At 67.3% G+C, this 16,555-nt stretch overlaps 5 protein-coding genes across 5 annotated transcripts; 4 read left to right on the top strand and 1 right to left on the bottom strand.

Annotated features, from left to right (window-relative positions):
- Positions 1-2,723: 2,723 nt before the first annotated feature.
- Positions 2,724-4,204, top strand: EMIHUDRAFT_231989 (hypothetical protein; the record flags this gene model as incomplete). The annotated part of the gene is made up of 4 exons (XM_005783763.1): positions 2,724-3,158; positions 3,231-3,437; positions 3,598-3,786; positions 3,983-4,204. The coding sequence occupies 4 exons, from the start codon at positions 2,724-2,726 to the stop codon at positions 4,202-4,204; spliced, it is 1,053 nt and encodes a 350-aa protein (XP_005783820.1).
- Positions 4,205-4,968: 764 nt separating this feature from the next.
- EMIHUDRAFT_442259 (Hypothetical protein) lies at positions 4,969-7,543 on the top strand. The gene is made up of 8 exons (XM_005783762.1): positions 4,969-5,471; positions 5,541-5,634; positions 5,709-6,139; positions 6,231-6,415; positions 6,483-6,762; positions 6,833-6,960; positions 7,027-7,069; positions 7,144-7,543. Exons 1-8 carry the CDS (start codon positions 4,995-4,997, stop codon positions 7,276-7,278), a joined length of 1,773 nt encoding a protein of 590 aa, XP_005783819.1. The 5' UTR covers positions 4,969-4,994; the 3' UTR covers positions 7,279-7,543.
- A 76-nt stretch (positions 7,544-7,619) lies between these two features.
- On the top strand, positions 7,620-8,618 carry EMIHUDRAFT_423880 (hypothetical protein). Its single transcript, XM_005783761.1, has 2 exons — positions 7,620-8,217; positions 8,412-8,618. The coding sequence occupies exons 1-2, from the start codon at positions 7,669-7,671 to the stop codon at positions 8,478-8,480; spliced, it is 618 nt and encodes a 205-aa protein (XP_005783818.1). The 5' UTR covers positions 7,620-7,668; the 3' UTR covers positions 8,481-8,618.
- A 56-nt stretch (positions 8,619-8,674) lies between these two features.
- Positions 8,675-10,656, top strand: EMIHUDRAFT_231986 (arginine biosynthesis bifunctional protein A; the record flags this gene model as incomplete). The annotated part of the gene is made up of 6 exons (XM_005783760.1): positions 8,675-9,139; positions 9,363-9,482; positions 9,591-9,746; positions 9,849-10,067; positions 10,133-10,282; positions 10,510-10,656. 6 exons carry the CDS (start codon positions 8,675-8,677, stop codon positions 10,654-10,656), a joined length of 1,257 nt encoding a protein of 418 aa, XP_005783817.1.
- A 1,336-nt stretch (positions 10,657-11,992) lies between these two features.
- On the bottom strand, positions 11,993-15,527 carry EMIHUDRAFT_456336 (adenosylmethionine-8-amino-7-oxononanoate aminotransferase; the record flags this gene model as incomplete). Its single annotated transcript, XM_005783759.1, has 10 exons — positions 15,082-15,527; positions 14,780-15,010; positions 14,305-14,691; positions 13,907-14,230; positions 13,744-13,830; positions 13,464-13,670; positions 13,141-13,245; positions 12,902-13,030; positions 12,297-12,818; positions 11,993-12,019 (listed from the first exon to the last, which is right to left on the bottom strand). Exons 1-10 carry the CDS (start codon positions 15,508-15,510, stop codon positions 11,993-11,995), a joined length of 2,448 nt encoding a protein of 815 aa, XP_005783816.1. The 5' UTR covers positions 15,511-15,527.
- Between the last annotated feature and the right edge of the window lie 1,028 nt (positions 15,528-16,555).

Here is a 16,555-nt window from a genome sequence, read left to right as displayed (position 1 = left end):
CTCTGCGGTAGTGTCTTCACAGCCTTGTTGTGAGAAGAAAATGGCGGAGAACGGAGTTCTCTGGGTAAGCTCAGCTGTGAACTTCCCAGTTGGTATGGCGCTATGCGCTGGTCTGTGAGAGGTTGAGGTGCGAGCCCTGGAGGCCCTGGGGATGGGGGGAGACTACCCGCGGGCCTAGAAGGCCCGCGCGCAAGGGGGTGGGACATTGAGACCGGTCATGAACGAGTGCGCGACACGCATGTTCACACAAAAACACAACCCCGGCCCCAAGACGCACAAGCTCAGACAGTCGAGAAAGGGTACAAAAACACAACCCCGGCCCCAAGACACAAAAACACAACCCCGGCCCCAAGACGCACAAGTGTCTTCACAGCGTATGGTTCACACAAAAACACAACAGGTATGGTTCACATGTCGACAACGTCGCGGGTTTCTTTTTCACATAAGCAACCTAGTGATCAGAGACAGTCAGGCGCATCGTTTTCTTTCTGTTCAAAGACCTTGAAAATAAAAGAAATGTGTTTGTTGACGGGCATCGACGGGCGCCGCGCACTCCGCTCGACTCCCCACGACGGAGTCTCGTGCTGCTCGTTTCGGCTTAATTCGCGCCGACGACGCCTCTTACGGCGTGGTGCCGTGCGAGATGGCGTCCTCATTCTCCTGTAGTGGAGATGCCCGCGGCATAAACCTCCGTGCCCTCACGGTCATCGACGACCCTGTTGCGGTGTGCCCTGCTGGCCAGTGGCAGCGAGGCCCGAGCGCCGAAGCCGATGCCCCTGTGATGTGGCGACCGCGGCTCGTGAACGGATCGCTGCGTCTGTCGGCAGCCTGGCCGCCAAAGTGCGACAGGCGGACGGGCACAATGTGGAGAGGCCGCTGGACCTCGACCTCACGCATGAGCCAGTGCGAGCGAGGCAGCCCGGGCGTCGAGTACTGCGTGCTGCGAGTTACGGACGCCACCGTGCTCGCCTCTGGCCTAGTGATAAACGCGACGCACCGCTTCAACCTCGCGCACTCGCACGTCGGCCTGGAGGGCCCGTGGGAGGGTGACGGCTTTGGCGCCGACGGCACAGCTCCTAAGGCACCCTCCTGCACGCGGATCGTCAAAGGCGCGCTCTACACCTTTCGTCAGAAATTCTCGCACAACCCGGGGCACACGCTGCTTCAGACGCTGCCACTGCTGGCGTTGGCGCTGCCGGAGCTGCTCAGGAGCGAGAATGCGAACGCCACGGTCCTCGCGCCATCGGCCCTCTTTCAGCTACTGGCGCAGCAGGTGCGCCACTTTTTCAAACGAAGCTCACGGCGGTCGAGCTCCCACCTCAATCGCTCAGAGTCACGTCGTAGGTGCTTCCCGAGTCTCGCATCCTCCTTTCCATGCATGCTCCAGTCCAGGCCGCCGAGGTCCGACTGCTGGTCGGGCGACCGCCCTTCTCTCCCTTGGACAACGCCTTCCCGGCCGGCATACTTCACCCGCTGCGGCCGCCGCTGCGGCCCTCGCTGACCGCCACGCGCAGCAGCACGCAGCCGAGAACGGTCCTCTTCCTGTCTCGCTCAGGTGTGTACATCGCCGAGCCGCCTCCACTCTCGCCGAGCCAGTCCCCGACCCCTCGCCCCCTGCCTCTCACTAAAGGGCCGCTTCCGTCCGCGGGCGAGAGAGAGCGGAGGGACGCCCAGGCCAGGAAGGGCCTCAGCCGACCAGGCGTGCGCAGCTTTGACAACGAGCCGCAGCCTAGATGCTGCATAGCGCCCGAGACTGCATAGCAACATTAGACAAGTGAGTTAAGCGCCAGCATTTTGGCGCGACCGCATTCCGTCGTCAACCTTGTGTAGCCCTTGAAGCACCACGCTTGAGTTACTTACACTTGTACTCAGGAGGCGGAGCTCACCCGTCGGACGCGCGAGATCGTCTCTGCTTGGTCAAAGGGGCAGGGCAACGCCGGGCTGCTGAAGCTCGAGGTTGTGCGCAGCTTCCACACCCTGGCGCGGCAGGCGCAGGCGTACAGCCGTGCGCGCGTGTTCGTCGGCCCGGAGGGCAGCGCCTTTTCGGGCCTCGCGTTTGCTCGCGATGGCAGCCCTTCCCGAAGAGCTGGCCCATCGAGGTGTGGAGGTCGCATCACACGCTCTTCTTAAACAGGCACCTGCCCCATGAGATGGTCCATGAAATGTCCGGTACGCGCATCTACGAGCAGTGACACACGCACAGGTGTCTCGGTCATTGAGTGGGTCGGCCGGCGGGACGATACGCTCTACCACCTCTCATACCTTGGCATCGCCGCGCGCTACTTCCAGCTGCTGCCGCACTGGCGCAATAGCACGCCAAGCGGGGCGGCGGCGTGCATCGACAACATCGACGACTGTCCGTGGCACCTGACGGCAGCCGACATGGAGCTCTACGCGGCGCTGCTCAGGGAGGTTATCGGTCAGATTCGGGTGGACTTCGAGGCATCCGCAAGGGGAGTTTTCTACGGAGGGCCGACGCCGCCGGTGTGGACGGCAGCGAGCAGGATACGAGAGGTTGCGAGCGCGAAGCTCGTTGGCTTCATCTGAGATAGATGGGTTAGGTTAGGTAGGAAGGTGAAGAACAGCCAGGCTCGGACTGGACACCAACGTGTAGTCTGTAGATGGCAGTGCTTTTCGCAGACAGACAGAAAGAAAACAGAAACCCAAGGGAGGCTTGCAAACCAGGAAATTCTTTTCGGGGTCGCTTGGCGCCTGACGTTGTCATGCCGGACTCGGCATGGCAGACCAAGGTCTCCGCAGTGCTCGGGCTGATGGCGGTGCAGATCACAGTTGGGGTTCTCTACCGCGTTGCTCAGGCGCACGGAGGGGGCTTCCACTTCTCGACAATGTCGGCCATCGCCATCGCCGAGACATCAAAGCTCGCCATCACTGTCGCCCTCCACGTCGCCGATCCGCACCGCGAGAATGGGAGCAGCGCTTGGGCGGCGGCGGTTGGCCAGCTTAGTTTGAGCGCGTGCCTCCACATCTTCTCGCTCGCCTCGCTCTACACGCTCAACAACCAGCTCGCCTTCTACGTCGCCATCCAGATGGACCCCGGCACGATATTCCTCTTCAAGGCGGCCAACGCGCTCATCGTCGCCGCCATCCAGATGCTCTGCGTCGGCAGGCGCTTCAGCGGCGAGCAGATTCGCGCCATGGTGCAGCAGAGACGGCGGTGGGCCAGCGCCCCGGTGGCCGCCCCACCACCAAGCTCCGTTGTTGCACCACAGGTGCTGCAGATGATTGGCATCATCATCGTGCAGCACGACCCCTGCCGCGGCCATGGCCGCTACCCACTGCGCGTGTACGGGCTGATGGCCTTCAGCGTGGGCATCACCGCAGTCTGCACAGTCCGGAACGAGTACATCGTCAAGCACTACAGGATCGCACTCAACGTGCAGAACTCAGTGCTGTACGCGAGCGGAGCTGCGCTCAACGTGAGATGGCCGAGACACAGCCGAGATACGGCCGAGATACAGCCGGGAGAGATGAGCGATGTACGCGGGGCCAACGGGGCCTCGCTCGACGCGCTCGCCGTCTCCCTGCCACTGCAGCCTCGGCCACACCCGGCTGCACCTCGGCCTCCTCTCCCCGCAGGTGACCGCCTTCTTCCTCGTGTCCAACCCGAGCAGCGCGCAAGCCGGGCTGGGCTTCTTCGACGGGTACGACAGCCCGCTCGCGGTGGCGGTCGTCGCATGCAACACGCTCATCGGCATCGCGATCAACCTCGTGTACAAGTACGCGGACGCGGTCCTCAAGTGCATCGCCACCGACTGCACCGCCGTCGTCCTCTGCATCATCTCGGCGCCTCCTCCCCAGATCACACGCCCCTCTGCAACTTCGCACTCGAGAAGACACGCACTCCGCTGCCTCTCGCACCGTGTTCACCACCCTTGGTGCTGTATCAGCAACGCCATGCGACGAATACGCTGCACACAGCTGCATCCGCACTACGCTGACTGGTGGTGTACCCGCAACGTAGGCCATCTTCTTCAACCTGCGGCCGTCGCTCACCCTCTGGTGCGGCGTCTGTGTGGTCTGCTACGCCGTCTACTCGTACTCGATGGCCGCTCGGCCGACGGAGCGCGACCCAGAGGCTAGTCGAGCGCTGGTCAGGGAGGTGAGCATGCAGGGGAGCATACAGGACGAGATGGAGCTGGAGTCGGCACGCGAGGCTCAGCGGCCGATGCTGCAGAGGACTTAGTTCTCGTTTCTTCAAAAAGAGTGGTGTACCTGTGTTAACGTGGGACTATATTAGTGCCAGTGCGCGCCAGTCCCGTGCCTAGTGTAAGAAAGAAAGAAAAGAAATTAGACAAACCACGCCAAAGGAGGCATCTGGGAGGACGGCACTCGCGAGTCGCGACTCGGCACGCCGCCAGCGCCACCACACAGGGATTTCACGGGAAGAAGGAATGAAGGTGTGTTGCCTAGTAAGGGGGAAAATTCGTTATCCCAAGCTAGGGCTGGGTCGAGGGGACAGACACGTCCCCACCTTTGCAGGATTTTGAAAGAAAGAAAGAAAGAAAGAAAACAGACAACCCAAGGAAGGGATGTTGTGCCCTTGTTTGTTTCTCTTGGCACCTTGGAGTGCTGGGGGGGGCGACAGGAAGAATGTGGCCCTGAGTTATGTGTACGCCAACTCCAGGGTGTGTGTGTGGCAGCCACGCTGGCTGTGTGTCTTGTGAGCTTGTTTGTGTCTGTGTGTCGCTCGTGCGTGTCGTCATCATCTGTCTCGCGTCCACCCATGAGAGAAGCCTACCGCGTTGGTGTCCAGTCCGAGCCTGGCTGTTCTTCACCTTTCTACCTACCTACCTACCTAGGGATGGGAGGACCACGGCACGCCGCCACCACACAGGGATTTGAGGATAGGAGTGTGGTGCTAGCCGTCGCCCACCCTATCCCTTGGTCGTCTGTGCAGGATTGTGCTGGTTTGGCGCGCTGTTAATCCCTTGCTTGGGCCAGCTGAAGCGCGCAGCCCTTCGATAAGGAAGCCAATGATAGAGCCGGTTATTGGCCGCCGTCGCTCCAGCCTCGGTAGCGGCCGTATGAGCCTCTCCGGCTCCGGGGTCGGCCTCGAGCGCCTCGCCATCATCCGTCAGACCACCGAGTTTGAGCACAGCCAGCAGGAGCTGCGGCTGTCCGACAGCGGCGACATCGACGAGAACCTGGGCAGCGAGCAATTCGCAAAGGATGAGGGCGAGTTCCACTATCTGTCGCCGCGCGGCATCGCCGGCGTGTCGCGGCGCTCGCTCGGGCCGTGGCTCCGGCGGGCGGGCTGGGCTCTATTTTGCTACCTCGCGCTGCTCGGCCTCATCCGGCTGGTGGTGCAGTCTCTGGTCAACGTGTCGACGCTCGACATCGTGGACTTTACGCTGCGGGAGCCATGGCAGCACTCCGCCGCCGCCGTTGTCGACGGCACCCTTCACATCCCCCTCTGGCTGCCGGTCGTGCCCGTGCTGACGGCGCCGCAGCTCGGCGTCGCGCGCAGCAGCTCAGAGCCTTCCCTGAGCCTTCTCGGCACCTTCCTGCAGGCGCCGCAGCTCGACGTGGTGCATGACGGGCGCGCGTTAGCGGCGCTCCGTCCCGAGGCGGCGCTTCCTCTCGGGCACGGCGGGCGGCAGCCGGTCACATTCGGTGGCCGCATCTCCCGTGTGGCACGGGCGGCTCGGAGGAACCCTTCCGACTGATGACCCGTTTCCGAACTTTAGGCGGCCGCATCTTTGTGTGGGACGAGGCCGCCTTCCGCCGCCTGGCTGACAGAATGCTGCACCAGCCCGCCCTGCAGCTCGAGCTCTCCGGCCAGGTGAGCATCGCGCTCCCTCTCCCTGCCATGCTCGCCGGCACGCCGCTGCTCGGCGCCTTGCTCGACACCGTCTTCACGGTGCGGATGATCCGCCTGTCGAAGCGCGTCTCGATTCGCGGCGCGGATGGCCTACACGTCGTCTTCAACAGCTTCTCCTTCACCGACGGGCCGCCGCCGCCCGGCTGCGCGCCAGGCGCACAGCCGCCGCAGCCAGCGCGCCTCGAGCTGGCGGCCGGCGGGGAGAGGAGCGGCGTGCTGCCGCTGCCGCCGCCGCCCGGGAGCGTGGCGGGCGTCGACTGCTCCGCCGATTCGCGGCCGCTCAGCGTGCAGCTCGAGGTGGCGATGCACAGCAGCAGTAGTGGCTGTAGTGGCGGCGGACCCCGCGGCCACGCCCGAGCGGCTCTCACCCCGGCGCGGCCAACCACAGGTGGCGATCCACAACCCGTCGAGCTTCGCCTTCCTGCCGCTCGGCTCGGTCGAGATGCTCATCCAGTCGGCCGACCTCCAGCCCTTCGCGCGCTGCACCACGGTCGCCCCCATCGGGCTGCCCCACGGCAACTCCACCATCATGCTCACCGGCACCATCAACGTCGGCCAGAGCGATGCCAACCGGCTCGCCTTCTCGGGCGCACAAGGGTGCGGGTGAGCGGCGTCTCCTCACACCCATCGCTGTGAGCAGGCGCGCCTTCTCCGGCGCCCTCGAGAAGCTCCTCGCTGGCAAGCCGACGCCGCTCGAGCCCTCCTTCGCGCGCGTCTCCACCGCCCTCTATGACTCCGCCCTCGGCGGCCTCACCGTCCCCGCCGACCTTCCGGGCCTTCCGGGCGGCGGCGCGCGCATCTTCAACCGCGTCTCGCTCCTGCTCGACCCGGCAGCGAACCTATTCGAGCTCGCGGGTCGGCCCATCTGGGGCAACTCGCTGCACGACGCCGCGCGCTTGGACGTGACCAACCCGTTCAACGTCGCCGTGCCGCGCCTCGTCAGCCTCTGCACAGTGCGGCGCGTGTGAGCGGCGCCGCTCACACGCGTAGGTCACCCTCGCCGTGCTCGGCCTCTCCGCCTCCGTCGAGTACGAGGGCGAGGCCATCGCGAGCGTCGTCGTCCCGCAGCTGCTGCCGCCGGTGCTGCTGCCGCCGCTCTGGAGTGGCGTCGTCGACCGGCGCCCTCCCCCGTCGAGCTCGAGCGAGCGGGAGCAGCGTCGTCTCACGCTCCGCGCTGCGAACAGGCGCTTTCCCGTCGAGCTCGACGCGCCGATCGCCAAGCTCCAGGCGCCGCTCGGCCGTCCCTCGCCAACTGGTGTCCTCGTGAGCTGGCCCCTCATCAAAAACTGGCGGGTTGTCAGGCGCTGCTGGGCCGCCTCGCGTTTGGGTCCGTCGCCGTCTCGCTGCGCGCCAACATCACGCTGCGCACGGGCAACCTGACCAACCTCACCGTCGCGTACAGACAGGAGAATGTGAGCGTGGCGCTCGGGCGGTGACACGCCGCCGGGCCGTGTGCCTGTCCGTGGCCACAGCCAGGTCGCCCCTCGGCACCAAGCTACCTCGCCTCCTGTCTCTCCCTATCTTTGCCGTGGCCGCAGCACACGCTCCACTCCGCACGCTCGGCCCAGCAGCTCCACTCCTAGCACCTCTCTACCTTGTCGAGTATTCGGTGCCGCTGCACTCTCGAAAAAGTGTATTTTCTCGGTTTAGGAAATTCTTTTTTGCACAGTGTACCTGTGTTAGTGCCAGTGCGCGCCTATCGTTGTGCGAGGTTTTCAAAATTCTTTTTTGCCGCGCCGACAGGAGCGACTGGCTCTGCAGCCGCAACTGCCCATAAAAAGGCGCCTCATCGCTCGGCGGTGGCACGGGGTGCCATCGCGCCACACATGGCCCACTCTGGACCGTTCCGATGCCAGTGCGGCCAGATACACGCCGACCAGTACGACGGGCCGACCAACGACCTTCTGCCGTACATCGACACGGCCGGCGTGAGCGCGCTCAACGAGTCGGAGGCGGGCGCGTGCAGGCGCATCTTCCGGCCGTTTGACCAGAGGCTGCAGCGCGACGCGTGGCTGCAGTCGGAGGACGATGACCCGCAGCTGCTCATCACGATCCCGTTCACGTCTCCAGTCAAGATCCAGTCCCTGACGGTGATCGGCGGGGCGGACGGCAGCGCACCGCGCGAACTGCGCGCATACATCAACCAGGAGGCGCTCGACTTTGACGACGCGGACCGGATGATGGCGGTGCAGACCTGGCAGCTGCAGGAGGGCGACGCGGAGGGGCGGATAGAGTACCCGACGCAGTTCTCGCGCTTTCAGAACGTGTCGAGGCTCCACTTGCTCGTGGTGGACAACTACGGCGCCGACGAGACCACCATCTACTACATCGGCCTCAAGGGCATCGGCACCGACCACCAGCGCAAAGCCGTGCAGGCGAGCCGTGAAACAGCGGCGGGGCGGCGGCGGCGGGGGCGGGCGAGTGCGGCGGGGAGGTCGCTGGTGGGGAGTGATCCGCTGCGATGGTGGTGGTTTGGAGGGTGGGGCGGGGGCAGTGGGGGCGAGGGCGGTGTCGTCGATGGTGGCGGTGGAGACAGGGCGGGCGAATTCACGATCTCGGCTGTGGACAGGCGGTCTACGAGCTACGGCCGGTCGGGCAGGGGACGGATATCAAGGCGGGAGCCGGCGGCATTGCGTGACGACTGACGAGGGGCGGAGCGATTGGCGGGTCGACCCGCGGCTGTCATAGGCCTCTTGATCTTCACGGCGCTGTTGAGTGTGGTGCGCTGCGGGCGCGCGCGCGGACCCGGCGAGTTCTTTATTTCCCTCAAGAAAAATAGAAAAAGAAAACGCCGGCGCCGGACAGCCCTCTCACTCTCCCACTCCGACACAAATGGTGCTCTGGCTCGCCTCCGCTCTCACCAGCCTGGTTGGCACCCGCCGCATTGCCACCGGGCGTGCCACCACGGCACAGATGCGCTCCTTCTCGTCGACCAGCGAATATGAGCAGGCACTCGCGGCGGAGGCTACGCTCCCGTCTGGCTTCCAAGTGGGCACGGCCGGCTTCCGCTTCTCTCCCGCCGAGGCGGCCGAGGGAACGCGAGCCACGATGAACCTGACACTCATCGTCGCCGACGCTCCCTCCAGCAGCTGGGCCGCCGTCTTCACCAAGAATGCCTTTTGCGGCGCTCCGGTGACTGTCGGCCGGAATCGGCTCGCGGCGGGCGGTGACCTGCAGGCCATCGTCGTTAACAACAAGATCTCGAACGTGTGCTCCGGCAGCGACGGCGTGGGCGACTCGGAGGCGGTCTGCGCCGCCGCCGCCGACGCGCTCTCGCTGCCCGGCGGCGCCTCGTCTGTGCTGCCTGCCTCGACTGGCAACCTCCAGCCGAGATGCAGCCGAGATGCAGCCGAGATGCAGCCGAGACGCAGCCGAGATGCAGCCGAGACGCAGCCGAGATGCAGCCGAGATGCAGCCGAGAGCAGCCGAGATACAACAGAGATACAACAGAACTCTCCCCACCGTCTCGCTGTGAGCAGGAGTGATCGGCTGGCGGCTGCCGGTCGGCGAGATGGCAGAGGCGGTTCCCGCAGCGGCGGCGGAGCTGCAGCGGGAGAGCATGCTGCCCGCGGCGCGCGCCATCATGACGACGGACCGGTACCCCAAGCTCCGCCGCGCCTCCGCCGCCGGGGGCTCCATCGTCGGCACGGCCAAGGGAGCGGGCATGATTGAGCCCGACATGGCCTTGCGGTGCTCTCCTCGCGCTCCCGGGAGGAGCTGCGCACCGAGAGTGGCGTGTGCTGTCTAGGCCACCATGCTCTCCTTCGTGCTGACCGACGTCGCCGTGCCTCGCGCCGAGCTGCAGCGCATGCTCGCGGCGGCGGCGGACGCCTCCTTCAACTGCATGTCCATCGACGCCGACCAGTCGACCTCCGACTCGCTCGTCCTCTTCTCGAGCGGACGGGTGGAGCTGCCCGCGCCAACAGCAGAGCGGGACGAGGCGCGCGCACCACGGCGAGGTGGGGCGGAGGGCACCCCGTCTCTTCACGGCTGGCCGCGTGGACAGGCGCTCGCGGAGTTCGAGGCGGCGCTGAAGCGCGTGTGCGACCAGCTGGCGGCAGACGTGGCGCGCAACGGCGAGGGGACGACGCGCGTGGCTGTGTGGGCCTGGGGGGAGGGGTTGGGGGCCTCTTCGGATCCTTCTCGGAGCCCTCCTGTCAGGCACGTGCTCCGGGTGGCGGTGCGAGGCGCTCCGTCGGCGGAGCTGGCGCGCGGCGTCGGCAAGGTGTCGTCAAGTCGCTCGTCCAGCCGGTGTGAACAGCGTCTCTCCACGGCGCGTGGCGTGAACAGGCCGTCGTCAACTCGCCGCTCGTCAAGACGGCCGTCGCGGGCAACGACCCCAACGTGGGCCGCATCGTCGGCGCCGTCGGTTCCTTCCTTGGCAGGGCTGCGCCGCAGCTCGACCTCGGGCAGTGCACGATGGCCATCGGCGGCGACACCGTCTTCGAGGGGGGTGACACGTCACGCCCCTCGCCCCGGCGCCCCGCTCCACCCCCAAAGCACCGCCCCTCGAACCTCCTCGGCTCGTCCCCGCTAGGCTCCTTCCGCCTCTCCCCCACGCGCGAGGCGTCGCTCTCTGCGCACCTGCGGCAGGCGGCTGGCGGCACCACGGCCCGCCCACTCCCCGGCCGTTAGCCCGACCGCGGGACCGCCCTCTCTCGGCGCAGGCGCAGCAGGAGAGCGCGCCCTTCCCGCCGCACGAGCGCTTCGTCGAGGTGGAGATCGACCTCGGCGCCGGCGGGGAGGCGAGCACGGTCATCGGGTCCGACCTCACGCGCGAGTACGTGGACATCAACGCCGACTACCGCTCGTGAGAAGAGGCCCTAGGGTGGGGCTAATCAAGAAACAAACAAGCAAAAAGAAACAACCGAGCTCAGGGAAAAGAAATCGGGCGCGCACCCAAACCCTGTTGTGTCGGGCGAGCTGCAGAGAGGTGCCATCAGCAGTGCGCTCGCCGGCCTCGCTGCTCGCTCGCCACCACACCAACGCGGGAGCTTGTCCCTTAGCAGGCGCCTACACCACACCAACGTCATGGCCAACACCGCGACCATCAAGTGGTTCGACCGCAAGAAGGGCTATGGATTTGCGTCACCCGAGGGCGGCGGCGACGACATCTTTGTGCACGCACTCAACCTGACCAAGGACGAGGGCAACAAACAGCCGTTCGTGGACGACGGCGATGTCATCTACTACGACCTCGGCGAGCACAACGGCCGTCCCACGGCCATCAACGTCTCCTTCCCCCCGGACAGGCCGGCCCGGCCACGCCGCCGCACGCGTGGCAGGAACGCAAACAAGGACGCGGACGCCGAGGCCGAGGCGCTCGCCGACGAGGAGCAGTCGGCCGCGGACGCGCGGGAGTCCAAGGATGGCGAGAACGGCGGCGACAAGCCGCCCCGCGCAGGCGGCGGCCGCGACGGCAAGACGCACCGCGCCAACAACGGGCGGCCGCGCAGGAACGACAAGGGGCTGGGCGGCGGGCGCCCCAAGGGGGGGTCGAAGCCGCCCGCGCGCCAGGGCAAGGCGCGCGCGCAACGCCCCCGTCCCGCCGGCCCCGACAATGCGCTCCCTCCTTTGCCCTCGCCGCTCCCCGCCGCTCGTTGCGGAAGCCCCGCAGCCCCGCCTTATCTCCCCTCCCCCGCTCCCAACGCGCCCGACGCCGCCTCCCCGCCTGTTCGCCTCGCAGGCGGAAGACACCGCACAGGCGGCCTCGGACGGCGGCGCGGCGGTCGCGGCGGCTCCCGACGCGTCCGCAGAGTGAGCCTGAGGCGCGCGCGAGCCTGCTGTGGCAAGCCCGGTTACACAGACATCGGTCGCGCTCACAAGATTTCTGAGCGCCGAACCCGTGACTCACTCTCTCCGCCCGTCTCGTGTGCGGCGGAGGAGAACTCTCCTGATTTCTTGCCACTTCTTTGTTTGTTCCCTCTCATGTCCCATGGATGGTTATAATCGTCGTGTTCTCTCGCGCTCGCCAGGCGCTCGCTCTCGCTCGCGCGTTTAGCTAGGATGTGTCAACGGACAACGCTCACGGTACTCGCGGAAAGCGAAAAGCGGACACGGGGGAGCTCACGCGGCAAGGTCGACTCGAAGCGGAGGGGCCCCTGTTCTCTCCTTTTTACACCCATCTCCTTGAGGTGTCCGTTTTTTTATTTACTCGAAGGTGTTGTGGGTGCGCGCCTGTGTGCAGTGTGTCGTATGTCGTATGTGCGCGGAGAGGAAGGAGGTCCGCGTGGAGCGGAGACTGGAGTGTGGAGAGAGGTCTCACTGGCAGACGCGTCTGGCGAGTGGCGTCCTGGCTCTCCGCGGAGCAGGGGCCCCACAGCTGTCTCGTGTCTGTGTACTGCCTCCAACATACGTATCGTGGGTTGGCCGCATGCAGCATGGCGTGTGTGAGACACTCCGCGGGTTGGCTGTGCGCCGCTCAGCCCGCGTGACTCTGGCTCTCCCTCCACACCTCAGACTCGAGCCGCGCGCCCTTCTCGAGCAGCGCGCTCTCGGTGGCCTCGACGACGGCCCGCATCCCGCCCGTGATGCGGCGCAGCTCGGCCTCGGAGACAACGAACGGCGGCATGGTGTAGAGCATGCGGCCAAAGGGGCGCAGCCAGACGCCGCGCCGCACGAGGAGGGCCTGCACCGACGGCAAGTGCAGCGGCTCCTCCATCTCGACCACGCCTAGGACAGGGCGGGGGCAGGTCCTAGGCAGGGCCGGCGGGTGCGGCGGCGCCTCCGCCTCGACCGCGCCGATCGCGCCGAGCACGCGCACGCCTCGCACGGCGGGCGAGGAGGCGAGCGGGCGCAGCTCCGCCTCGAGCTGCTGCGCGATGGCGCCGACGCGAGACTGCCACGGCGAGTCGAGCAGCAGCTGCACCGACGCGCTCGCGACGCGGCACGCGAGCGGGTTGGCCATGAAGGTTGGGCCGTGCATCAGCGGCACCGGCCTCTCCGCGCCCTCGCCGCCCGATGCCCCCTCCGCCACCTGGCCGGAGCCACCCGGGGGGGGGGGGGGTGTGAGGGGCGTCGCTCCGCGCACGCCGGCTGATGCCGCCCCCCTCCGGGTACCTCGTCGGTGGCGAGGGTGGCGCCGAGGGTCATGTACCCTCCGGTGAGCGCCTTTCCGACGCACATGATGTCGGGAGAGATGGCGGCGTGGTCGCACGCGAAGAGAGCGCCTAGTCCCGGTGGCCTTGCCTCGGGTGCGCGCCGGGAGGGGCGCCGAGGGGGCAGCGTGGAGAGAGAGGGAGGGAGCGAGCGCCGGTGCGGCCGAAGCCAGTCGCGATGCAGTCGAGGATGAGCAGCACGTTGTGCTCGTCGCACAGCTGCCGCACCCGCCTCAGGTACTCGGCAGAGTAAAAGTGCATCCCGCCCGCGCCCTGCACGATCGGCTCGAGGATGAGGGCAGCAACCTGCTCAGCGCCGGAGGCGTGAGGAGGCGCCGGGGCACAGCGCTGGTGCGAGGGCGGCCGCTGCCTCGTGCGAGTGCTGCGCGAGCAGCGAGCGCAGGCCGGCCACGTCCTCCTCGCCGCACGCCTCGCCGAAGCGCGGCGCGGGGCGGGGGGCGAAGAGGTGCTTCGCGAGCACGCCTGGGGGAGCGAGGGAGGCGTCGCTGTCGCCAATCATCAACCCAGGAGCGTTCCTGCTCTGCGTCGCTGTCTATCTCTCCCTCTACCCGCGCGCCGCCGAACATCTCCGCGTGCATCCCGTGGACCGGGTCGCAGACGCCCATCGCGCCAAACGTGTCGCCGTGGTAGCCGCCGCGCACGGTGAGGAGGCGGGAGCGGCCCTCCACGCCCTGCGCGCGCCAGTACTGCAGCGCCATCTTGATCGCCACCTTTCACACTCATCCTTGGGCCGGTGAGCGACACTGCAACAAGAGCGCGTCCTCTCAGCGCCGTGGTCGCAACCTCGACAGAGACCGAGCCCGAGTCGGCGAGGAAGACGCGCTGCAGCGGCTGCGGCGTCGCCTCGACGAGCAGCTCGGCCAGCCGCACCTACCCGCAGCCGCCCTCTCCTCTCGGCGCCTCCGTCGCGCGCCGGCAGCTCCTGCGCCGTCGCGTGTCTGCGCGCCGCCGGCCGGTGCGTCAGCCCTCCAAACATCACGTGCGACATCGACCCGATCTGGTCGACCGCCGCCGCATCGAGCTCCGGGACGGCGTAGCTGCGGTGCGCGCACGCGGGGTGGGGAGACAAGCCCCACGCAGACACTGACCAGAGCGCGAAGCAATGGAGCGTGTGGTGGGGGTGCGGTGGTGCGCACCACCACAGGGAGTGCCTGAAGGGAGACACATCTGGGGTGGCATCTAGGGCGCCGGGCCCGTGCACCGCGCACCACCACGACGACATCCCGTCCACCAGCTGCTCTCCGCCCTCGAGGGTGAGCGTCACGCCCGCCTAGCTGGGGCAGGGCCGTGTCAACCCAGCTGCGCCCCGCGCCTGCGTCTCCAGCTCGACCTGCGAGAGGGCGCCGCGCGAGAGACCGCAAGGCACGGCACCGGCCTCGTGGCGCTCGTGTACGGGTGCCACAACCGCCGCGCGTCCTTCTGCAGCACGCTGGCGGTGCTCTCCCGCTCGCCGCCGCCGCCGCCAAGGCCCGCCCCCGCTCCGCTGCTGCTCGCCCCCGCTCCGCTGCTGCTCGCCGCCGCCAGCCTCGGCTGGGCGGGCAGCGGCGTGCACGCGCGCGGAAGGCCGTCGAGCAGCTCGGCGAAGTGGGCGCCGACCTCCTCCCACCACCCGTCCAGCGGCTCGGGCAGCGGAGGCGGCGCAGGCAGGGACCGGACCCGCACGCCGAGCGCGGCGCCGATCGCCTCTGCGTTGCCGAGCCCGCCGCCGCCGCCCGGCTCGAAGAGAACCACCTGTGGCGAACTCGAACCATCTCGGGGGGGGGTCGGGCGGCATCGGGTGATCTCGGCTCGGAGGCAGGGCACGGGCCGAAGCACGAACCTCGTGCAGCGCATGACCGCGGCTGCGAAGGAGCTCGGCGGCGCAGACGGTCGCGGAGATGCCTCCGAGGGCAGCGTCGCCGACGAGGAGGGCGGGCAGCGGCGTCTCGGTGGCGCGCGGCGCCTCTGCGAGCTTCGCCGTCGGCAGCGCCGTCGGCAGTGCATCACACTGCAGGCTGCGGCTCGGCGACGGGCTCGCGACGCCTCCCGCCGTCTCGACTAGCGCGAGCGCCTATGTCTCGGGCAATCTCGGTCATCTCGTGTCATCTCGCGTGATCTCCCGTCTCGAGACGGGCGCGGCGCGTCTGGTAGGCCGTCCGCCATAGGAGACGCGGCGAGAGCGGCTGCAAAGCGGTCAATCTCCGCCACGGTGGCGCGGCGAAGCTCCGCGTCGCTCACGCCTCGGCCCTCCCTCTCGACTGCGACGTGCGGCGAGACAGCTGGCCGCCAGGCAAAGAGTGTCAGGGCGCGCTGAGGCGGCGGCGTGGCAGAGGCGGCGGACGGCGACGGTCCGCTCGTGCTCAGCCCGGCCGCGGCGGCATGCTCACCCACCACGTGCTGACAGCCGGCTGCTCTCGCCACAAAGGCGCCATCAGAGTCAGGCACGCCAGTCTGCACGGGCTTGAGGAAAAGCGACGGCAGGCTGCGAGCCGCAGCGGCACGCATCAGGCCGGCGGACACCAGCGTCTTTCCAACGGCGGTGCCTGAGCCCCAGACGGTCGCGAGTCTCATTTTGTGTCGTGATGGCGCCGTGCGCCAGTGGGCCGGGATTTTCTTTTCGTTCTATTTCTCCAACAACTCTTTTTGTATTCTGTCATGACACAAGTGATCCCACGACAGCGATTGTGGGGACTATTCTCTTAGTGCAACGATGCAGAGGGCCTCCGCCCCTGGCTAGCCCCCTTCCCCGCCCGCCCCTTGTTTGTCCGATTTCGCCGCCGTCTCTCAGCGCCGTGCCGGGCGACGATCAGCGCGAGGACCAAGGCGCCAAAGTAGCCCTCGCCTGCTGCCTCGAGGACCGAGCGGCTGCCGTGCGATGCGAGTTCACCGGCGCGCAGGGCGGACCCCACTAGCAACGCGGCGCCCAGCAAGCTCAGCGCCTCGGCGACGGCCCCCGGCCCGAGCGTGGCAAAGGCCAGGCCGCCTGCCACAGCTGCGGCAGCCGCCGCGCCTCTGTCCGCCTGCTCCTCCGTCGCGAGGTGCTGCGCCACGCAGCCTGCCAGCGCCGCCCCGAGCACAAAGAAGCCCAACTCGGGCACGTGGCTGCGAGTGGGGCGCGTGGCTCAGTCTACTCATGGCGAGCGCCGCAGCTAATCATTCTGCGTGCCTGGTCATGATACCGAGCAGCGCGCCGCTCATGGTGATCAGGCCGACCCCGTACAGGCACGGGTCTGACGGCTGTGCGCCGGCACTCTGCTCAAGCAGGCCCTCCCCATTAAGAATGAAGTCGTCGCCGCCGCCTCGGAGCCAGGTGACGGCGGCCAGCGCGCCACTGAGAACCGCGAAGGTCGTGACAGCCACACTCGTCAAGCTGCTGCTCGACGGCGTGAGCGGAAGGACAAAGAGTCCTGCCCCGACGAGCAGCGTGGCGACCAGCGCACAGCCATCAGAGGAGGAGGCCGGGAGTCCGCTATCGTGCGCCGTCGCGTTGGCGGTATGCTGCTGCAACAGCCCGTGCAGGGTATCATTTTGAGCCTGCCAGCAGTTACGGCTGAAGACCGTGTAGAGCACCTCTCTGAGTTGGCACCAGTCCATGGGCGGTGACGTAACGGTGCCG

Source organism: Emiliania huxleyi (assembly GCF_000372725.1).
Source record: "Emiliania huxleyi CCMP1516 chromosome Unknown EMIHUscaffold_177, whole genome shotgun sequence".
Taxonomy (NCBI): Eukaryota; Haptophyta; order Isochrysidales; family Noelaerhabdaceae; genus Emiliania; species Emiliania huxleyi.
Note: the sequence above shows the minus strand (reverse complement) of the source record. Positions and strands in the feature narration are given on the sequence as shown.

Excerpts from the sequence above, each read along its gene's own strand:
- EMIHUDRAFT_423880 (XM_005783761.1), top strand. The coding sequence starts at position 7,669 with ATGGCCCACTCTGGACCGTTCCGATGCCAGTGCGGCCAGATACACGCC. Across the intron at positions 8,218-8,411 it reads ACCAGCGCAAAGCCGTGCAG|GCGGTCTACGAGCTACGGCC; the intron begins GCGAGCCGTGAA and ends GGCTGTGGACAG.
- EMIHUDRAFT_442259 (XM_005783762.1), top strand. The coding sequence starts at position 4,995 with ATGATAGAGCCGGTTATTGGCCGCCGTCGCTCCAGCCTCGGTAGCGGC. Across the intron at positions 6,140-6,230 it reads CGCTCAGCGTGCAGCTCGAG|GTGGCGATCCACAACCCGTC; the intron begins GTGGCGATGCAC and ends GGCCAACCACAG. Across the intron at positions 6,961-7,026 it reads TGGAGTGGCGTCGTCGACCG|GCGCTTTCCCGTCGAGCTCG; the intron begins GCGCCCTCCCCC and ends CGCTGCGAACAG.